This window comes from Dermacentor albipictus, chromosome 4 (genome assembly GCF_038994185.2).
Source record: "Dermacentor albipictus isolate Rhodes 1998 colony chromosome 4, USDA_Dalb.pri_finalv2, whole genome shotgun sequence".
Taxonomy (NCBI): domain Eukaryota; kingdom Metazoa; phylum Arthropoda; class Arachnida; order Ixodida; family Ixodidae; genus Dermacentor; species Dermacentor albipictus.
In genome coordinates, this window is record NC_091824.1 from 14,699,285 (window position 1) to 14,721,497 (window position 22,213).

The window sequence follows — 22,213 nt, forward strand, 5'->3', positions numbered from 1 at the left end:
CGCACAAGCCCCTGGCCAAATCTGCGAAGCATGGAAGTCCAAGTATGTGGCAAAGATATTTCCCCAGAAGAGTTAACCGCCGAGATGGGATGGTGTACCGCCCGTTCCCGTCGGTGTACCGCCCGTCGCCCAGACGAGCAGCGGAGCCGAAAACTATCCCAAGACCAGCAACCTAGGACGCAAGACTCTCGCTCTCGCTATAGACCCAGGCAGCAAGTTAGAACTCAGGTTCTCAAGGCCGGGCGCATGCTCCCACTACCAGCAAATGAGATCAAGATCATCGTCAGACCCAAAGGAGCACTCAATATTACCAAGGTCGGCAGCCCTACAGTGACTGCAGCTATTCTTCAAGCAGCGCAACTTAGCTCAGAAGCCAGTCAAAACGACACAATATGCTCGAACAACCAGCAAAACATCATGGTGATCAGCACGCCCAGCCCGCAAAATGCGGACCGGTACGTAAGAATCAAGTCCATCCAAGTCAATGGGGTAACCCACGAGGTCAGCGCGTACGAGGCCGCCCCAGATAATACCACCAAAGGAGTCATCAGAGGCATCCCTCTCACCGATGACGCCAGACAAGTCGATGCTAACATCATAAATGAGCGTAATCCTCTAGCCCTGGCCGCAAAGCGAATCGGTTCCACCACGACCATCGTCATTGCCTTCGACGGACCTGACGTACCATACATGGTTCGGTATGGCGCAACATTAATCCCATGCTCCCTGTACCGCAAACAGATCGACATCTGTTACCACTGCGGCCGTCTCGGGCACCGCATGGACGTTTGCCCGTTCCCTAATAACAAGATCTGCCGGGGCTGCGGAGCTCGCAACCCAGATCAAGATCACCAGTGTACACCCAAGTGCATGTTGTGTGGTGGACCCCACTCCACAGCGGACAAAGCTTGTACTGCCAGATACAAAACGCCGTACATTATACGAAGACGCCTCGGAGAACGCCGAGTAGCACGGCATTCAGCCCTTCAGTCAGAAGATTTCCCCTCCATGGAGACCAAGCACCGGTCCCGGTCCCGCTCCCTCTCCAGACCGAGGTCGGACCGAGGTCGGTCCAGATCAAGATCCACGTCGACTCCAGGAGCCAGATATACCTCAGAAAAGGTGAGCTTCGCAGAGGCCTTGACGGGCGTCTCGCGAGAGGGTCACGTGAAATCCCCCCCACTGCCTAAACCCAACACAGAAAACACAGACATAGAACACCTTAAGAAAGAAAACGCAATTATGCGTGATTTAATCCAAAAGCTTACCCAGGAGGTTCACAGCCTCAAACAACCCAAAACCCAACCCACACCTAACATCCCAGAACCCGCTACCAGCAGCCAAACCGAAGAACTCTCAAGACCAGCCCCCAAAAAGCGAGCCCTCCAAGAAGGAGCTCAGGGCCAAGTACGCTCCGAGGTCAAGGATATGCTCGTGACACTCCAAAGCACGGTGGAAACTTTACAGAATTCTCTAATCGCCCTTATGCACAGAGTCACCACCATGGAAGCTAATATTCAAACCCTTTTCACGCACACCGCTTCCACCGCTCAAACCGTAGCCATGGACACCACAGGAACCGTCGCCGCCACCCTGCCACCTGTGGCATCCCCTATCCTTCATCATGGCCCACACAAAAACTGACACAACATTGTGGCAGTGGAACTGCCGAGGCTACCTCCATAAACAACCCGTTCTCCGTCAACACCTCCGTACTACTGCATGTCAACCCGACGTAATCTTGCTCCAGGAAACGCACAATAATCTGGTCAGCCTTCCAGGATATAACTCTTTCACTGTGAACAACGCTCCGCACGGAGTCTCCACACTCGTTCGAAAAAGAATTACCGCAATCGAACACGACCTGAACGATCGGCGCACCGAACACCTCTTCATTGAGCTCATCCCGCACAGAAAACGAAAGGAAGGAATATTTATCCTCAATATCTACAATACTCCATCTCAACGCCATAGCCGATTTCTAACCCTCTTCAAAAAGGCCCTTAACACCGCAGGCAGCAGCCCCCTTATCATCGGAGGTGACTTCAATCTCCCGCACACAGGATGGGGTTACAGACACAGCTCTGCTGCAGGTCGTAACTTATGGCAAGACTCCCATGATCTCGGGCTTACACTCATTACTGACCCAGCCTTCCCCACTCGCCTCGGCACTTCTACTGAACGAGACACGACGCCAGACCTCACTTTCACCAAAAACGCAGACAACGCCCATTGGCGCAACACCCAACACGACCTCGGGAGTGATCACTCTATCATCGAAATTACTCTCCCACACCTACCAGCCGTTATGAGAAGAACAAGGGACTTTACTTGGACGGACTGGGATGCGTTCCGTAAACGCCGTATAACAGCAACGACGGACACTCCCATTACCGACATAGAATCATGGTCATGCGATCTACTGTCTGATACTAAATCGGCCACCCGCATTATCACAACAGACGCCCCGACTGAGCGCATGGACAGTAGACTCGCTCACCTTATCGAGGCCAAATCATCCATCCTCTCTAGATGGAAGGGACAACGGCTCAATAGAAGACTCAGACGGAAGGTCGCACTTCTCAACAAGGAAATCGAAGCTCACTGCCGCGTTCTAAATCAACAGCAATGGACAGAGCTCTGTCACTCTCTAGACGGGCAACTCCACCACCCCCGATCATGGAAAATCCTCAAACATTTGATTGATAGCACCACCACCCGCTCATATCAACAAGATCGCCTCACCAAGCTTTTATTCACAGAAAGCAAGACGCATGGCCAGGACCACGTTAAGAAGAGCTTATGTCAAAAGTACATCCCATCTGGGCCCACTCAACCTCACGGCCCATACACAGGGACCTGCAACCCTGCCCTTGATGAAGACTTCAGCGTGGCAGAGATTCATGCTGCCCTACATAAGCTGAACAGCCGTTCGGCGCCAGGCCCAGATGGTGTTACGAATAAAACACTAAGAAATCTAGATGACCCCTCGGTGCAACAACTCACCGAATACATCAACAACTGCTGGCGCCAGGGATCCATTCCCTCGACATGGAAAACGGCCAAAGTAATTCTCATCCCCAAACCCGGTAAGCCATCTAGCCTCGCCAATCTCCGGCCCATATCGCTAACTTCATGTGTAGGCAAGGTCATGGAGCACGCACTCCTAACCCGTGTAAACACTCACCTCGAAGACACATGCGCTTACCCCCACTCGATAATTGGCTTTAGACAGCATCTTTCCACCCAAGACGCTATGCTCCAACTTCAGCATCAAATCCTAGATGGCAAATCTCGTCACACGAAGGCGATCTTGGGCCTCGACCTCGAGCGCGCCTTCGATAATATAAGGCACTCCACCATCCTCGAGCGTATCTCCTTGCTCAACCTTGGAGAACGCACTTACAACTACGTAAGAGACTTTCTATCCAATCGGAAGGCCTTCCTGTCGGTCGGAGACATCCGATCGGAGGTACTCTCCCTCGGCAGCACGGGCACACCGCAAGGCTCTGTCATTTCCCCAATACTGTTTAATCTGGTTATGCTTGGATTAGCACAGGAACTACAAAAACTCGACGGCATTGAACACACCATATACGCCGACGACATTACAATCTGGGCTGCAAAGGGCAGTGACGGCCAAATCGAAACTGCCCTACAAGACGCCATTGACATCGTAGAAAATTATCTTGAAGGCACGGGACTCCGCTGTTCCCCTGAAAAGTCGGAGCTTCTCCTATATCGCCCCACACTCCGTGGACGCCCCCCGCGGGGCTCCACGACTAAACGCCAATACGAGGAAATCGAACTCCACTTGAGGGATGGCAGACCCATACCCGTGGTCCCTTGCATCCGCGTTCTTGGTATGACCATAGAAGCCAACGGAGCTAACTCTACGGCTATCTCAAAGATCCTTCGACAGACCGCCAATACATCCAGACTGCTGAAACGAGTGACCAACCGGCGAGCGGGTATGAAGGAAGAAAGCCTCATCCGCCTTGTCCAATCCTTTATCGTCTGTCACATTACTTACGTTGCGCCCTTTCTCAACTGGTACAAAGCTGAAAAGACTAAACTGGACATCATCATTAGAGGAGCCTATAAGCAGGCCTTAGGACTACCCAACCACACCAGCACGGAACTTCTATTACAATTAGGTATCTATAACACGCTAGACGAGTTAATCGAGGCCCAACGTCGATCTCAACTAGAGCGGCTTACTCTCACGGAAACGGGCCGTAGCATTCTAAACAAGCTTAATATCACCTACCACCGTCAACATGGAGACAAACACCCAATACCACGCGACATTCGGCAATGGATACACGCCGACCCTATTCCGAAAAACATGCACCCAGACTACAACAAAGAACGTAGGAAGGCACGAGCTACTTCCCTCATCAAAGCTTACGCCAACACCGCGGGCGTCACCTTCGTCGACGCAGCTGAATACCAAGATGGACGGCGCTTTGCGGCGGTTACCACAGTAGGCGGCTTGCTCCGACATGCTGCCAGCATCATTACCAAAAATGCCGAGACGGCCGAGGAAGTGGCCATCGCTCTGGCCACTCTTGACCCAGCCTGTCACACTATACTGAGTGATTCTCGCACAGCAGTCAACAACTACATCAAAGGTCGTATTTCTCATCAATCACTCCGTATCTTACGACAAGCCCCGCACTCGCCTGAAAATCAAATCACACTCGTCTGGATCCCAGCACACGCCGGCGTTGTCCACCCGCACCTCACCAACCTCAACGAGGTTACACACTCCGTAGCACGAGGACTAGTCAACCGTGCAGGAGACGGTGCAGGTGCACCCGCAGGACGCGACCGCCTTACAAGGTACAACGACCTTGTAAAGTCATTTTACCTTGCAAGAAGAACCTTCCCCACCCCTCACCGCAAGTTAAACAGGGCACAGGCAACCACCCTTCGCCTGTTACAGACGAATACATACCCCTCCCTCACACGCTATCACACTATATACCCCGACATCTACCCGAGCCAGACGTGCAAGGTCTGTAAAACTGAATCGGCAACACTCCCTCACATGCTATGGGAGTGCAAACATCAATACCCAGACCTTAATCCCGTGACCCTCTCGTCGAGATGGCACGCCGCCCTGCGCAGCTCCCATCTCGACGACCAACTCTGGGCGACCCAGCAGGCCTACGAAGCGGCGAAGAGGCAAGACCTCGACGTCCCATCGTGGGAGGCCTAGGCCCAGCCGACTGAACTGCTGGTGCTCATTAAAGTTTACTCTCTCTCTCTCTGCATTTAACACATGCTACCGTGTGCGACACGCTGTATGGATACGGAAAGTGGTAAATGACCGAGGCCGCCGAGGTGGGTCCCTTAAGGTAATTGAACAAGGCATACGCAGAATTTCTGCCGCTCTGCACTTCAGGCGAAACCATATAAGACCTGGGTACACCCTCGAGACGCGCATCGCCGCACGCCGCACCGCACGCAGGCGGCCCGTGTTTCATGGCCGCGCTGACGTCGCGAGGAACGGTCGTGAAATTTTCCCTGTGTGTGGCGACCGCACAAGCATGGCGCTCGTTGGAAGCGAAGCGGAGCGCGAGGCTTGGGTCCCTAGGCTTCAGCCGTAGTTTTTTTTTGTGTGATTTTTATGATCACTACAGAGTTATCTAGCACCCGCAAGTACAGTTTTCGAACGCAGCAAGCCACTGTACCCTTCAGCAAGTGCGATCGCCAATGGAAACAATGTGCCGTGTTTACGAGAGGGTAGGAAAGAATGAAGCCGCTGATGTTATGTGTTTTGGGCTCTTTTTTGCGTGTGCGTTACCAACGCGAAGGCCATCGCATATACGTTCATTCTAAGCATGACACGTGTTCGACATGCGCCAAAATGAAAAGATAGCGATTGCCCACCTCAGCGTATGGTGTTCGTACGTGGTGTGTGTGCGCGCTCCATCGCTGCGGAGATCGTACGTGTATGTTTAGGCAGTCGTAGTGCTGGTTTGTGTTTAAGAAGTGATGATGTGACATCTAGCGATGAGCTTTATTGTCGTGTCATCGCAGTCATTCGTAATGCCCTGTTTGTGTCTTGCTTCATGCGAGCTGTATTGCGGGATGCGATGCGCCTTGGTGACGTCGAACACCGACAGAACGTTCGAGTGCTAGTGTTCTTACTTTTGCGAAGTGCAAGAGAACTGGGATGGGCACCTGCAATGTGTCGCAGCGGTGCTAGGCATACAAGTGTTCGTTTTATGCAGTGGGCGTATGCTCTGAAGTGAACCGTGCATAAATGTTTAAGGTCGAGTTTCGGTTCCGGAACTTTGTGCCTCATTCACGTATCTTTGCAGTTATGCAGTGGTTATTTATATCCTATGAAGATATTTGTAACAGTTGAGAGGAACATGTAGGACAGCTTAAAAGATACAGGAGCACATAGGCGGTGTCATGAAATGTGGACTCGCGTATAGCACTGCTGTCACGAACGCGAATTTCGGGCACTCTTCATTGCTGTCATGTGTAAATCAGTGTGAGGAGTAGAAATACGGAGGTGGATCCCTAGATTACGATAATTACGCAGTTTTATATTGGGGCAAGTGAGCGGCTTGCATACGCGAAGACCTAAATTGCTGGTTTCTTGCTGGTGTCCGAGCAGAGTTAGTCTTAGTGTGGCACATATTGTTTTCTGTCAATTGCATATGCTCTGAAAAAAAAAAACTGTGCAGAAGCGTCGCTGGTTACTTGTGCTCTTATGCATCTCAATATACATATTCTATCAAACCAGCTTTCCTTGCTTTGCACATGTGTTGTTTTTTTTCAGAACGGTATCTGCACCTTTTACACATGAAGAGGAAGGCTAGGGAACGGCATATAAGGTTTATCACTGCTCCACGCATTACAATAATTCATTTTTTGCTAGGTGTCATGTGCTCTAATGTAAACTCTTCAAATGCGCCGCATCACTTTTTCTTTTTTTGCGGATGTGACGGCGCAGCAAAGCACCTTCTCTGCCACTGCTCAATCTTTCGCGCTCAACAATGTGCTCCACGAGCAATTCTCTATCTCAGTAGTTCCTTGCAGCACTGGGGAAGCAGCAGGGCTCGTTGGCCAATAGAAAGCTGAATGCCCCTCACGATGAGTTCATATGCGCCGCACCATTTCCTCATCGCCTGCTTGCCATCCTTTCCATACATACGCCACTGTAGCTGCAGCGACACAACAGACTTTTTTATATTGTAAGTACAGGCTGCGTTCATATGAACGCCACGGCGAGGCTTTGCTCCATTGATACGCTTTTTGGGCAGTTCAATGGAGCCTCCTCAGCCAGGTTTAGTAAGACTGAACGCCCTGCTAAATGTTCACAAGCGGCGCACCGTCCGCTCAGCGTCTATTTGGTGTTTGCTCACCACCGTCATTACGTACCATACTAGAGCGTAGTGATAAATTAACGATGCAGTGAACAATTAGGCCTTCTAGTGTTTCGTATCGTGAACGCACCACCAGTGCTGCTGCTGTGGCGCCATCTGCTAAATGGAAATCGAACCACTTTTACTGCTCGGCGCTGCCTTCGTAATCCTAGCAGCGTCGAAACAAACAGCTGATCCAGATAATATGGACAAATATAGCTTATGTTTTGTCCTCAGCCTGAGATGAGACTAAATAATTATGGATTTCACCGTTTATTTGTTGCTGTCGGAGAGGAGAGCCGCTAACAAGCGCGAATTGGGATTCAAGCGGGTGGTATGGGCTGCATGGGGCGCTGCCATGTAACTTCGCAATGACGGTTAGGGCGGCTACTACTGTTACCAGTGCTAACTGTCATAGTAATTCGCAGTATAAGACAGAAAACAACTTTCCAGAGGGAACTTGTGTTTTCTGTTTTTTCTGCCACATGAAGTGTGAATTAATATTTATATCGCAGACAGATATACAGCCTCTCAATGGAGATTCATATCATAGGCGTGACTTCGTACCCTGTCTAGTACACTTTCAGAGTTGTGCTGATTGTGGAGGGCCTATAGTATCCAATGGTGCACGTCTATGATGTGGTATGAGGGTACATGTGCAGTACTACTGTGAAGCCAGCTATCGTTCTCACAGCAATACGCTGATTAAGGTTAATTCTTAATTGTTATAAATAGACAGCATCAGTCAAGGTTGTAAGGGTGGGAAAATGCTTTGTGTATATCACCAAACATAAAAACAGTATATGACTACATTGTACGTGCTATTTTGTATTTCTAGGGATTAGAGAACGATGTATGGGCTGTCGTGTTAATCTGGTTTATTTCTTGTGTTACAACACAGGCAGTGTAGTTAACTTGAACATGTCTAAGTATTTTCGAAATTGGGAAGGTGGCAGTGAGACTCCTCGGAGAAGCAACACCTCACTCGTACTAATAGCATGATTTGACTATGTAGTTTCATGTTTGCTTGTTTAAATATATGGTGGGTTTCAACCTATGAAATGACACACCAGCAAGGCTGAACACCCACCCTACTTTTCAAAGGCTTAGAAAAACGATAAACAGTTACGCTTTAAAGCACATATTGGTAACAATTATGCACCACGTAAATTTCGGTGGAATGGAAAGAGGTGATTGTGCATAGCCAGGCTATTCTACCATGTGTGCAGGAATACAGGACAGTTTGAAGGCTCACACATAATTATAGATTGAACAAGTAGCTGTGATTCGTAAGGTTATTTTATTCCACAGAGAAGGCTCCAGTAAGGTTTGTGCTACTGTAAACAAGAAAACGAGTGAAAGATTACATGTGACATAGGAATTTTGTGTTTTAATAGATGTCCACGTAGAAACCCATTATTTGGATATGCAGTAATAGCAAGGCTTCCAGACGCTGCATTGATGGAGTGCCAGTAGCGCGGAAAGCTGGAGGCAAGTTGGCTAGATGTTTGTTGCTTATCATAAACTTTCAGTTCTAAGACCTTGCTCCTGCTGTCCTTCATCTGTCGTAGTTTCCAGCGCTTATTTCAAGTATAACAATGTGACAACGTACAGTCACACTGCACAATTGAGCAGACGTATGGCTTTGATTTTTTAAAAAACTTGTTCACCAAATTTGGTCAAAGGTATCGATTTATCTGGTAGCAGAGCTACCGGGCCTTATGCTTAAGAGGAAGGTTTAGCTCGAGCTGAGCCTATTAAACTACAAGTTAAACGTAGAAATGATTTTGTGAATTTTTGCCTGTGCCGAGTTTAATGTAACTTGTAGGATTTAAAGAGAAAGTGAAATTTTAATGAGTGCAGGAAACAAAACTTTTGTGTAGCGCCTGAATTTCTCGCAAAAATGGCCGAAAATTAGTAAGCTTGAAAACATGGGAGCATGCAGTTCTGAAGTCGCTAATTCTACACCAAAAACTAGTATCATAGTTTTCTGAACTGCATTCTTTAGAACATCAAGAGCGGACAAATTTGGCCTAACAATTTATATCTCAGGAGAATTTGTGAACAATGTATACAGGTGTTTCGCTAGAAGCTTACTCGCATATTGGGGGTGCACTTATAACGGTGGTGCATTTGTTCATTTACATGTAGTATCAGGTGCAAATGACAGAACCGTGACATCATTTTCTATTACTGAGTTACGGAGCTGTAAACTTAATACTTTGCTTTCTGAAAAATTGCGACTTTAAACAACCGCTATTGAAAAAATGACGACCTAAATCGAAAATACGCTTGCAACAATCACTAGTCTTCAGCTTCTTCCTTTAAGTGCAACAAATCTAGTCAAATTTCGTGCAGCGGCTGCCGAGAAGAGCGATTTCTCCTTTCCCATAAATTTCAATAGGAGTTCAAAAGCTGGAGTTTCCTCCTAAATGTAGATAAACAAGGCACCGCGCAATCACTCAAATAAAATTAAGGAATGCAGCACTAACCGGTGAGCAGCCACTCTCACGATTAGATATTGCCGCGATGACGAAATAAGACATATATCACCATGCTTCCCGCATGTTGACTTGATGTAGAGAAATGTTTCATTGCAGAAACACACGCACGAGTACACGCACAACATCCCACCTGCGTTCAACACAGAAACGATCTTAGAGCGCCCGATCACCGAGTTACACATATATTTAACCTTTTTACCAAGAAAGCTATGCACGGACAGCCTTACTCCCTGGATTCGAGGGCACGGCCGCAATTGGTATTGACTGCCGATGTCTTGGTTTGCTCGGGCGAGTCCCTGATGCTGAGAATGCCACAAGGAACTGGAGTAAACAGGAGAAGAAAAAGGCTGCAAACACAGTGACTGTCGATATTCTTCATTAGGCTGTTGACCGGCTGAAAAGATGGTAGGAGCAACGCACATGAGCTTACAAGTGCGAGAGCCTCTTTTGTGGCGCGCGATGTTTCAGATTGTCCACGCCCACGCATGTTGAATGGAGAGGCCTAGCCTCTGCGATCGAACTTCAAATTAAAGGCAAACAAACAAGAACAGAATGGGGTGATCGAGGTTCGCTGGAGGCCTCCCAATAGAGCCAACTAGAGAATGTTGTGCAAACCAATTCGTTCTCTCACTTTGCGCAAGTGGAACACAGGTCATTGTTAGAACGTTAGAGCAGTCCATTTTGTTGGTGTTTCTCAGAGGGACAGAAACCGATCTCTCGTGGACTAACGCACGTATGCCACAGTTTGCGCTTACGCATAGCTACACGAATACCGGCAGTGGCTGTTATTACGTAAAACGTAAACGGAGCAACAAAATGTATTACTGCCGAATATACCGAAGTATCGAATGAGACGGCATTGTAAAGGAAACATACACTCGGAACCGCATTCTTTTCCTGGACTATACAGGCTGTCGCTGTAAAATAATGTCAGATTGTTTGTCTCGTTCCTGAAGCAAAAGAGGCGAATGAGGCGGAAATAACAAAAGAAAAATTTCTCAAAATATAAACATGATCAATTTGGGGACCTGGGCTTTAAAAAAAGAACGGAAAGGCGCAGAAATACAGATGCACGAAAACTGTGCCTTGCACGGCGAGCCAGCGGCGAGGAGTTTTTGCAGCACTCGTGGGCGAGGGCAGGGAGCCACGGCAATTGTTGTGTCCTCAAGGAGAACTTTCGAAATGACATGCAAATTGATTCGGGTCCCATTTGGCCGGCTTTGGGTCTCTGCGGAGTAGTTCATTTAAAAAGTAAAAGAAAGACAGATATTCGGGGAACTAGTGATTCCTTCCCTCTGCCTTTACTGGCTCGGTACAATGTGAAGAGCCGTGTGTGTGGCTGTTATCCCTGGGCGCCGCTCTGCACTTTTGTCTACTTTTGCCCGACTTTCTTGTTCAAAAGGGTGCATGCAGTTATCTCATATTTTTGCGTTATCTCTTCTTGTTTGTTGGTTTCGTCCAGTGCCAATACTCTGCTTTATTGCTCAGCGGCCCTACATTTATTTTGCTGTTCTGCGGGCTTGTTCAAGTTCCGTGCGCACATATCCCGACGAGCACCGTTCTTTGTGGTAAGAGAACTCGGTTCTCTCCGTTCGACCCTGGCTTAATTTGAATTTTCCGCCTTTCGCGATTCGGCGTGTCCTCGTCCTTGTGGTGTGTTCGGCTTTCCGTCTGTTTGCATCGCGAGTCGCTCGCCTGGCGGTTTGTTGCGTCTCCGGGTGCTTTGTACGCATGGGCCGCGTAGATCCGTTCTTCCGGCCTCGAGATGTCCCGTTCCTGCTCTTATCGCTCGCTTGCGCTATTTTTGCGTCTTACCGTTAAGCTCCTCTGCAGTGGCTGGCATGCTTCTGCATGCATGAAGGCGGATTCCCTTAAGAACGCAATTTCGTCCCGACATTTGAGCATACCAAAAGAAGCAGTCGCAAGAGGGACTGGCGAAAGAGCGCTCCGCCTGCAGTACTCGAGATATGCGTCTTCCGAGTCTTTTCGCGCAGCGGCGGTGCACAGAGCGGAAAGCTGCCACGCGAACCAAGCTTATTGCTCGAACCGGCTGGGGGAGTCTTATTGGCCGCAGTAACGCCCGGATATCTCACCTGTGTGCACGTAATCGATCAACGTTTACGTTTCTCACTTCGGGTTAAGCGCGCCTCCCCCATCGTCTCCTTTCTTTCGCCCCCCCTGTAGTTTTTTTTTCTCTTCTTATTCGCCTTGGTGGTGCTTATGTCGGCACCTACTGGCTATTTTGCCGTCAGCCGCAATCACCGTGGCCCTAAATGCGACTTCGCTGCAGATTATGCTAATCGGAACATAGCGTGTGCTAAAGGAATCGTGCTGCATTGGTTGCCACTTGTGGGGCAAGTTGTGCGCGTTGCTTGACTGCTTGACGGCACCAGTCCATTGCTGCTCGGCAGACGCGGCTCCCTTGTGTCGTGTTGCTGCGCTTGTGGAAAACCGGAGTGAACTTTTCTTGTCGTCTGTTCCATGATATTTCCATTGGCTGGAACGCCCTTGTGGTGAATCATAAGAAAACAAAAAAAAAACATTAAGTAATTCCGAGTGCCGAGAGCGTAGTTCTCGTGCTTTGCCAGCGGCGTGTCCTGCATATGAGGCTTCGATCAGGAACGCATTCAATGGCGTTTTTTTAAAAATCAATTATATTATAGGGTGTTACGTGCCAAAACCACGACCTGATTATAACGCATGCAGCAGAGCGGGACTATGGAAATTTGGACCACATGAGGTTCTTTAACTAGCACCTAAATCTGAGCACACGGTTGTGTTGGCTTTATGCCTCCATAGAAATGCGCCCACCGCGGTGAGGATTTGATCGCACGACCTCGTGCTTAGCAGCCCAACACCATAGCCACTAAACAACCACGGCAGGTGATGATGCCTTTTCTTTGGATACTTCTGCAATACCCTAAATTCTGAAGAGTGCCTGAACTTTGGCACGATTTTGTACAGCACATGTATCATGATGGAGCGACTATATAGGTAAGTATATAAAGAAACAGTCAGTAACTGAACATATTAAAAGATTCAGGCAGTTTAATTAGGACGAGCGTTGTTCCATTCGGAATGCGCATTCTGGTTTCTTAAAATGGCACGTGATTCAGCACTGCCATTGTTATCAAAGTGTTTAGTAGTGAATTTTATGAATGATCGCAGAGGCTATATTCTAGGCAGACGTCTCTAAAATGGTTCTCTTTACAGCGCTATACTATCACACAAAGGGAATTGCCAAACAAACTGACACACATGTGCGCACATGTGTGCCAATTTCTTTTATTTTATCCATTGCATAACAGCATATCGCAGTAAACAGAACGATGTCATACCAAATAGCCCTAGTCGAAGTGTCATTGTCCTTAACATGCCTAATATGGCGTGTTTTATGCTGACAAATGAAAAATCTAAAACCCTTAAGTGATGCATCCATATCACAGCCGTTCATCGACGAGCTATAGCCAAGTGACTACCAGTTTTTCACTAGCGATCGGCTTTATAGCAAAATGAGTTTCCTTACGAAGTAGTCTCGGTAAGCAGCTCCAAGGCCGCAAGTGCGTGGCCTAGCCGGCTTTTAAAGCAAGTGCTATTTTTGAAGGCAGTTTACACTTTCTACGCTTCTTGCACGCTTTTGCAATCACGCTTCTTGCAATCCAATAGTACTGATTACCAAAAGTCTCGACATGCTAACGCTGTCTCCGACCTGCGAAGTTTTGAACTCAATTGCGCGCACGACACCACAACTTCGTGCTTGGGTGTGAATAACTGCCGCTTAAAACGTAACAGTCAATAAATTACAGCTTTAAACAGTGGAACGCCGGACATGAAAACATAATGCACACGACAGATCACCGTGTCCAGGCTTCATGTTGCTGTTTCCTGTGTTGCGCTGTTTAACCCCTTCATCTCCGCGTGCACATTTGTGAACGCAATTAGCTTTTTCCAGTTCTGTCGAGTGGCTGCCAAGTAAAAACAGCAGTCATTAAGCGTGAGGTGAATAGAACCCCCCGCCGGATCAATGGGCCTTCATTGCACTTCTGATGCGTTGCGCACTACAAGAGACGACCACTTTGCCAAAGTACTACCACGTGTGATTAGACATTTGACGTGGGATGTTCCTGCAGCAAAGTAGAAGGTATAATTTCTTGTAGATCGTAGAGAATGCAGGGCAATAATAGAGTTACGCAAATGCTCAAAGTCTGAGATTGCATTCTTTAGGCAAAAAAAAAACGATTGATTGCTGACTGATGAATGAATATGTAATCACCATTTAACTATTATTCCTCATCAGACAATGAACAAAGCACCATCATACCACTATGTCTTTCTTGCAGTGGACTGTCGAGTACCTTGGAGTGCAGTTATGTAAATTTGACATATATATAGACAGCCCATCATATTTGACTCACGAGGCGGGTATAGCTGCTATTTAACAAGTTGTAACAACCATCCAAGATGAACGCACTGTTAACTAAGCAATTACACTTGCTAGAAAGGAAGAAAAAATTGGTAGCCATTACGTATGTATAACGTGCCTAGAATGGGTCATATTGCCGTCCTAACGCCAGCAGAGTTCGCACAGCCAAGCTGGACTTGATAAGTTGTGTGCATGTGGGTGTAAAAACGGTAGGTTCAAATTATATGTTCTTTTTTAAACATTTCGCGCTATTTCTTACTCTTACATTCTTAAGGTCCCCTAGTTCAAGTTGTCTACCTGCTTGAGTTACTATATAGGTATGTGCACGTGTTCGGCATAGCGTCGTCGTCGTTGCATCGTCATCGTTCCAGCTTTGTCATCCCACACGCCGTCCTCACCACGCCATCGTCGTCATACAGACATCATGTATTCGTTGTCACACTGTCATAGTGATGCCATCGCGTTCACTCAATGGTCGTCATTTCGGCTTCGTGATATGAAGCTCGCATGCTGTCGTGATTACGCCTTCTATTCCGACCCATTGGTTCAAGTTGTCTAATAGCTTCGTCCACGAAGGGTTTGGTCGTGATGCTGTCATGGTCACTGCATTGTCGTCATCCGACTCTCGTCATGAAGTCGCCATCGCACCGTCGTCGTGACGTGGTCATCTTATTATTGCTATTACTTCAGTAACGCTATCGCAATGCCGTCATCCTGTCGTCGCCCTCCGCGTTCGTTGTTCCATCAATGTCAATCTTCCTTTGTCATTGTATTCTAATCAGGCTCTCGTCCTTCAGTCGTAAATATGCTGGCTTTGTCATGTCGTTATAAACGGGAAGTCGATACATGCCACTATACTCATGCCGACGTCGTAATGCCATCGTGCGCATGCCATTATCATGTTTGCAGCTTCATCATCCGATTCGTCACGCAGCCGTCGTCGCGTCATTGTCATTACACACTCGTCGTCATCCCATTGTCGTCATGTCATCATCAGCATACAGTCTTCACCACGCATTTATTGCCATACCATCGTCAGGATCCCGTCGCGGTCGTTCAATCGTCATCATTGTAACTTCGACATCCGACTCTTGTAATGTCATCATCGTTGTCGTTATGACAACTTCGTCGCGCTGTCCTTTCACCATCGTCATCAATTCAGTACCATCATCACACTTTTGCCAAGCCGTCCTCGTCATACCACTTTCGCAGATTCATCGACGCGATGACTTGTTCATGGTAATTCTCTCGTAGCCATGTTGTCCTCATTCGATCCTGATTATGCCGGCGTTGTCATGCCATCGTCATAACTGCGTCGTCGTCACATAGGCGCTATCATGCAGCCTTTGTCATACCGTCGCCGCCATGCCGTCTTTGGTCGTGCCAACGTCGCCACTCCAGTTTCGTCATCCGACTCTGGTCATGCCGTCGTCATCAAACCACAGTTATAGATCCATCGACGTCATTCCTTGTTCGTCATTGTACCGTAATCATGCCGTTCTCACTCAGTCCTGATTATGCCGCCGTTCACACACCATCGTCATCGCTGCGTCGCCGTCGTAGATACGCTCTCACGCATACTTTGTCATGCAGTTGTTGTCATGCCGTCCTAGTCGTGCCGTCACCGTCGTACCAGCCTCTTCATCCAGTTGTCGTGACACCGACGCGGTCATCTCATCGTGCTCATGTGCTTGTTGTCTTCTTTTCGTCCTCATGTCGTCGTGGTCATGTTGACGTCGTGATTTCATCATCATAATTTATGAACCGATATCTCACGGCCGTCTAGTCGTCTTCGTTATAAGCGTTTGTCCTTCGACCAACATAATTTCTTCTTCATTTTATCGTCACCTTGTTGACGTCATATGGTCGCAGTCATGCCTCTATTCTTCTGTGGGTGACCTTGGCGAGCACGTCACTTAGCAAAGTGGGACGATATCGGCGTATGCTATATTTAGCCGAAGCAACGAAATCCTCAATACGTGAAAAACGCGTTAGCGTACGGTAAAGAGCATGAATGTGGGAGCTAGTGCTTTTACGAGTCATTAAAAGAGCAAACTTGTCATTCTTATTCCAATGCGTTATTACGTCCTATTGCTTGTTTTCTCCCACTAAAGGTCATGGTTTACAGTGTCCTAACTCTATCTCAATTAACTCTGCCTAAATTAACACCAAAGGTCGTACGTTCGACTCCCACCAATTCTAGTGGGTTTGACCACCAATGGCGGAACCATCAATTTTCGTTCCGTTCAGTTTCGGCCCCACCAGTGGTCGGGGGTTGGACTCTCGCCAAAAGTCCTGGGTTCGTGTGTCTTAATTAGCTGTGCTTTAATTTACACCGAAGGTCGTTGGTTCGCTTGACCTAACTATCTGTATTTTAAATAACTGTGACTTGTATACTTCGCCCTAATTAACCTCAAAACTCGTTGGTTCGTTTGCCCTAATTATCTCTATCCTAAGCAACTGTGCCTTGTATACTTGGCCTTCATCATCATCATCATAATCATCCGCCAGGTTACGCCCACTGCAGGGCAAAGGCCTCTCCAATACTTCTCCAACTACCCCGGTCGCTAATTGTGGTCATGTTGTCCCTGCAAACTTCTTAATCTCATCCGCCCACCCAACTCTCTTCCACCCCCTGCTCCGGTTCCATTCCCTTGGAATCCAGCCCGTAACCTTTCATGACCATCGGTTGTCTTCCCTCCTCATTACAGGTCCTGCCCATGCCCTTTCCTTCTTTTCTTTTATTTCAACTAAGACATCATTACCTCGCGTTTGTTCCCTCACCCAATTTGCTCTTTTCTTATCCCTTAAGTTACACTCATCATTCTTCTTTCCATAGCTCGTTGCGTCGTCCTCAATTTAAGCAGAATTCTTTTCATAAGCCTCTAGGTTTCTGCCCCGTACGTGAGTACTGGTAAGACACAGCTATCATACACTCTTCTATTGATGCATAATGGCAGCCTGCTGTTCATGATCTGAGAATGCCTGCCAAACGCACCCCAGCCCATTATTAGTCTTCTGATTATTTCCGTCTCATGATCCTGATCCGCCGTCACTACCTGTCCTAAGTAGATGGATTCCCTTACCACATCAAGTGCCTCGTCACCTATCGTAAACTGCTGTTCTCTTCCGGGACTGTTAAACACTACTTCACTTTTGTGCAGGTTAATTTTTAGACCTAACCTTCTGCTTTGCCTCTCCAGGTCAGTGAGCATGCATTGCAGTTATTCCCCTGAGTTACTAAGCAAGGCAATATCATCAGCGAATCGCAAGGTACTAAGGTATTCTCCATTAACTCCTATCCCCAATTCTTCCCACGCCAGGTCTCTGAATACCTCCTGTAAACCCGCTGTGAATAGCACTGGAGAGATCGTATCTCCCTGCCTGACGCCTTTCTTTATTGGAATTTTGTTGCTTTCCTTATGAAGGACTACGATGGCTATTGAGCCGCTATCGATACCTTTCAGTGTTTTTAAAACGGCTCCTCTACACCCTGATTCCGTAATGTCTCCATGACGGCTAAGATTTCGACTGAATCAAACTTTTTGTCGGAATCAATGAAAGGTATATAAAAGGGTTGGTTATAGTCCACACATTTCTTTACCACCATATTGATAGTGTGATTATGGTCTATTGTTGGGTAGCTTTTACGAAATCCTGCCTGTTCCTTTGGTTGACAGAAGTCTAAGGTGTTCCTGATTTGATTTGCGATTACCTTAGTAAATACTTTGCAGGCAACGGACAGTAAGCTGATCGGTCTAGACTTTTCATGTCTTTGGAGTCCCCTTTCTTAAGGATCAGGATTATTTTAGCGTTCTTCCAAGATGCCGTTGCGCTCAAAGTCATGAGGCATTGCGTATACAGGGTGGCCACTTTTTCTTGAACAATCTGCCCACCATCCTTCAACAAATCTTTAGTTACCTTATATTCCCCACCTGCCTACCCCCTTTGTGTAGCTCCCAAGGCTTTGTTTACTTCTTCCGGCGTTACTTTTAGGATTTCAAATTCCTCTAGAATATATTCTCTTTTCCATTATCGCCGTAGGTGCCACTGGTACTCCATAAATCTCTATAGAACTCATCAGCCACTTGAACTATATCATCCATATTACTAATGATATAATATTGATAATGATAATTGAAGACCTGCCACTCTCTCCTTATTGCTATAGAGTTCGTGTGTGTTACCAGCTATATCCTTATTAATCAGGAATCCGACTTCTAGTTCTCGTCTCTCCGCTAAGCCCCGCTAGCACAGGACGTGCCCGCTTTCTAGCAATGCATATGCATCTTTGATCCTCCTAACTTCACTGAGCCTCATTTACTGCCCTCTAATTCCTGCAATACCACTGCTAGTCTCGCCTCACTAGATAACGTTCTAGCGTTAAGCGTTGCCAGGTTCAGATTCCAATGGCGGCCTGTCGGGAACCAGAGATTTTTAGCACCCTCTGCTGCGTCGCAGGCCTGACCGCCGCCATGGTCAGTTGCTTCGCAGCTGCTGGGGACTGAGGGCCGGGGTTTGATTGTTGTATTCATATAGGAGGTAGTGGCCAAATACTGCACCAGGGTGGCCAATCCTGCTCTGGTGAGGGAGTGCGTTACCGGTTCTGGTCACCGGGATCAGGCCGCACTCCACGCCTGTTTATGCAATTTTATCAACACGTGGTGTTAATTTTATCCCGGTGGGAGTTTGCGCGGCACCGTGATCGCAACCACGGTCCCCTTGCACGTGAGGTGGATGTTTTACCTCTACGCCACCGCTACACCCGCCTTACTTCACCTTATTTGATCCCAAAAGTCCCGGGTTCGACTCCAATTAATTTTAGTGCCACTGAATTTGGTGTTATAAAGCCAGACGGTCAATTTTTCGATGACGCCTGATATCGAATGTTTCAATTCATGTGTCACTTAAGGCTCTCGTCTTAATAAACGTGAATCCAGGAATTTAGTCTGTCACTACATTGTTATGTTGCTATACGCATCACTGTCGACCGACACAGTGATAGGAGTCCACCCAGAAGCTTTCTTCCTTTTTTTGGTGAAACTAGCTTGGTAGTTAGACGACGTGGTTGAAACTCTCTTTCCGCATTTTAGTCTATCAAGCTCACGGAAGTAGCGCTCGTTCTTTTATCTGAAGCTTCATAGCCGTTGCTTCTGGTGAGCAAAAAAATTGGAGGACGCTTAAGCTTCGCCTTCAAGAATGGGACGCGACAGCGTTCCCGTCGACCCGCCAAGGGGTATAAGACAATGCGCTACGGCACAGCGATCACTTACGATGCGCCCCGCATCGGACTTAGCGCCCACCTATCACGCGGTGAGCGTCGAGCAACGCAGCGTTCGGCGCGGCAACGAAACGTGCCCCTGAGCGAACGGAACGAACCAAAGAACTCGGTGTCTCGGAGGGGAAACGATCTACGCCAGCCAAACGTCGTGATCGGCACGGGCAGAGAGCTAGATAGTAATCTAAAGAAAGGAACGGCGCTTGATTCTGCAACCGGGAGCACGGCGAAGCGTCGTCAGGGGAGAGGGAGTCGGGACCGCGACGCGCCTGGCAGCGGTCCCAATGCGCGCGCGGCGCGCCTCCTGTCGGGGCAGCGCCGTACATTGAGAGGGGGGGGGGTCTTCTGTGTTTGCCGCAAGATGGCTCTGCGTGTGCGGAAAGCGCAGAAGAATTGCAGCGGAAACGCACTTCGCAACTCGTGTAATTGTGACTTCTGTAAGTTACATGTTCATAATTACCGATATACACCGCAGTATAACTTTCCACGGCTCGTTTCGAAGGCAACACCGCATTCACTAGAGGCGCGTTTGTACCGCTTGGAAGCATCGAACTCGTGGCTGAGTGGTAGCGTCTCCGTCTCACACTCCGGAGACCCTGGTTCGATTCCCACCGGGCCACTCTTGGAAGTTGCTTTTTATTTATGAAGCGCCTGCCGTGATTTATCGCTCCCGGTCAACTCCGCGGACGCCGATGCCGACACCGACGCCGACGACACCGGCTTTTCTGCGACACGAGTTCCTTAACGCTGTCGCGTTAAAATGTCGCAACTAGTGCGTCGAGGGAGCTTGTACCATGATGCCCTTCATAGAAAGGACAGTGCGTGCCGACTGGTGGTAGCGCGTAACGCGCAGAGTTCAGCAAGCAACGTTCTTGTTCACGTGGTGTTATTCACGCTTGGCTCGAGGCCGCGGCAGCCTTGATTGCATTGCTCGCATTCATTACAGGTGCTGGGAGTATGGGCGCATACGGTGCACTTTTACTTCACGCTCTTTTGTGCATTGAAATTGGAAAATGCAATCGCGCATAAAATAATTAAACTCTTGTACTCTATAATTTCGATTACATTTGTTTGCGACATTGTTTCAGTCGTATTTTGGGGACCTTGAAGATGCTTTGTTTGTGTTTTTAGTCGGCGATCATTAAGGACACGCTAGTTTGCGCTGCGACTAATAAACATAAATTTACATCCCTTGTCAGCTACACTTGCAGCTTTAATTACTGAATAGCACCTTCTCTAATTCATAATATAAGTTCATCTGTGTTTCACTTTCAGAATAGAAACTAAGGTCACGGAGAAAATTGTTAACGCTGGGCTGCTTTGGTGGTATGAGCAAACAGATGTGCTTCCCGATTACATGCCATGATTTCTATGGGGGCGGTGCACCATGGATGCAACTTTTAATATCGTTACATATGTTAAACATGAACAAGTGACAGGAACTGTTAACAGTAGCGGTGTTTTAGATATTAAACGAGCCTTGGACTCCACCTACCATGCCCATGTATTGTATGATCTAGTGGAACTCGAAGGCCCTGGAAAGGCCAACTTTTTGAATGGCAGATCAAAACTTATTCAAACAAGCGAAGAAAAAAAGTTACCAGAATTTTAGCTAAAGCACCTAGAACACAGTGTCTTCTGTGTTGTTTCTTTTTGATTGTGCGATGGCGCATTTAGAGAGGGGACTTCCACCTGCACCGCACTACTCGGTACATGCGAAAGGTGTTTGAATTTGGGCAAATTTGTTAACTTTACGTTGCGGGAACGTATAAACATTGCGGAAAGATTCTTACAGGAAAGAGGAATGGAAATGTCTTTTAGTAAGACGGCCGTGCTATGCTTCGCGAGATGACATGTCAAAGACTTTCAGCTGTATCTTGAGAGACCGCCTTTGGACACAGTAAAACATCGCAAATTTCTGCGTGTTACACTAGAGAAATTTTTTAAAGGATTTACTTCTTAAATCCCTTGATAAACAGATAAGCTCAATAATAAATGTTCTTGCCCACGTAACAGGCTTGACAAGGGGAGGGTTAGTTTCTTCACTAATAAAAGGACATAATGCACTTATTCACCTTTTCTGCATGGTATCTCCCGTTCACCAGGAGAACGACTTCGATGGTTAATAGCTTAAAGTTCGACAGTTCCGTCAGGTCGACAAGTTCGTCCCATGCAGAATAGGGGTAGTGTACCAGATACCTCTCTTGTGTGGCAATAGCTACATAGGTCAGACGGGACGGTGCCTAAACGTCAGACTGCAGGAACACCGCGCAGGAATAGAAGGATTGGTGGGGTGTGGCGAACTGGCTGACCATTGTCGCCACTGTCGTAATTGCACGCCTAGGTTCCGCGACACTAAAGTCTTGAAGATGTTTGCGTCACAACTGAGCCGAGAAATTTATGAAGCTTACTGATAAAAATGCAATCTGGCAGCTGCGTAAGCAGCTCTTCAGTGTAATTGAGCGATAAAGAGTTCAAATATTTACAAGCAAATTTGTGGCACTCACGCCCGCATGCCAATGTCGAGTGATGGCTGTCTGATGATTAGCAAGTGTGATTATGATACTTGTATAAATGTGGGATTTCCCGGAGTAAATCTTAGTGGAAGTTCCGCGCCTGT

At 47.7% G+C, this 22,213-nt stretch overlaps 1 protein-coding gene across 2 annotated transcripts in view; it reads left to right on the top strand.

Annotated features, from left to right (window-relative positions):
• The window catches only part of LOC135917152 (cell adhesion molecule Dscam1-like), a 1,023,231-nt gene that overhangs the window by 788,365 nt on the left and 212,653 nt on the right, over window positions 1–22,213 (top strand). Inside the window, exon 43 of one of the 2 annotated variants that reach the window (XM_070536836.1) lies at window positions 12,857–12,886. The exons of the other annotated variant lie outside the window; for it this stretch is intronic. Coding sequence (XP_070392937.1) covers window positions 12,857–12,886 — 30 coding nt within the window. The remainder of the gene's footprint in view (window positions 1–12,856; window positions 12,887–22,213) is intronic. 2 annotated transcript variants of the gene reach the window in all.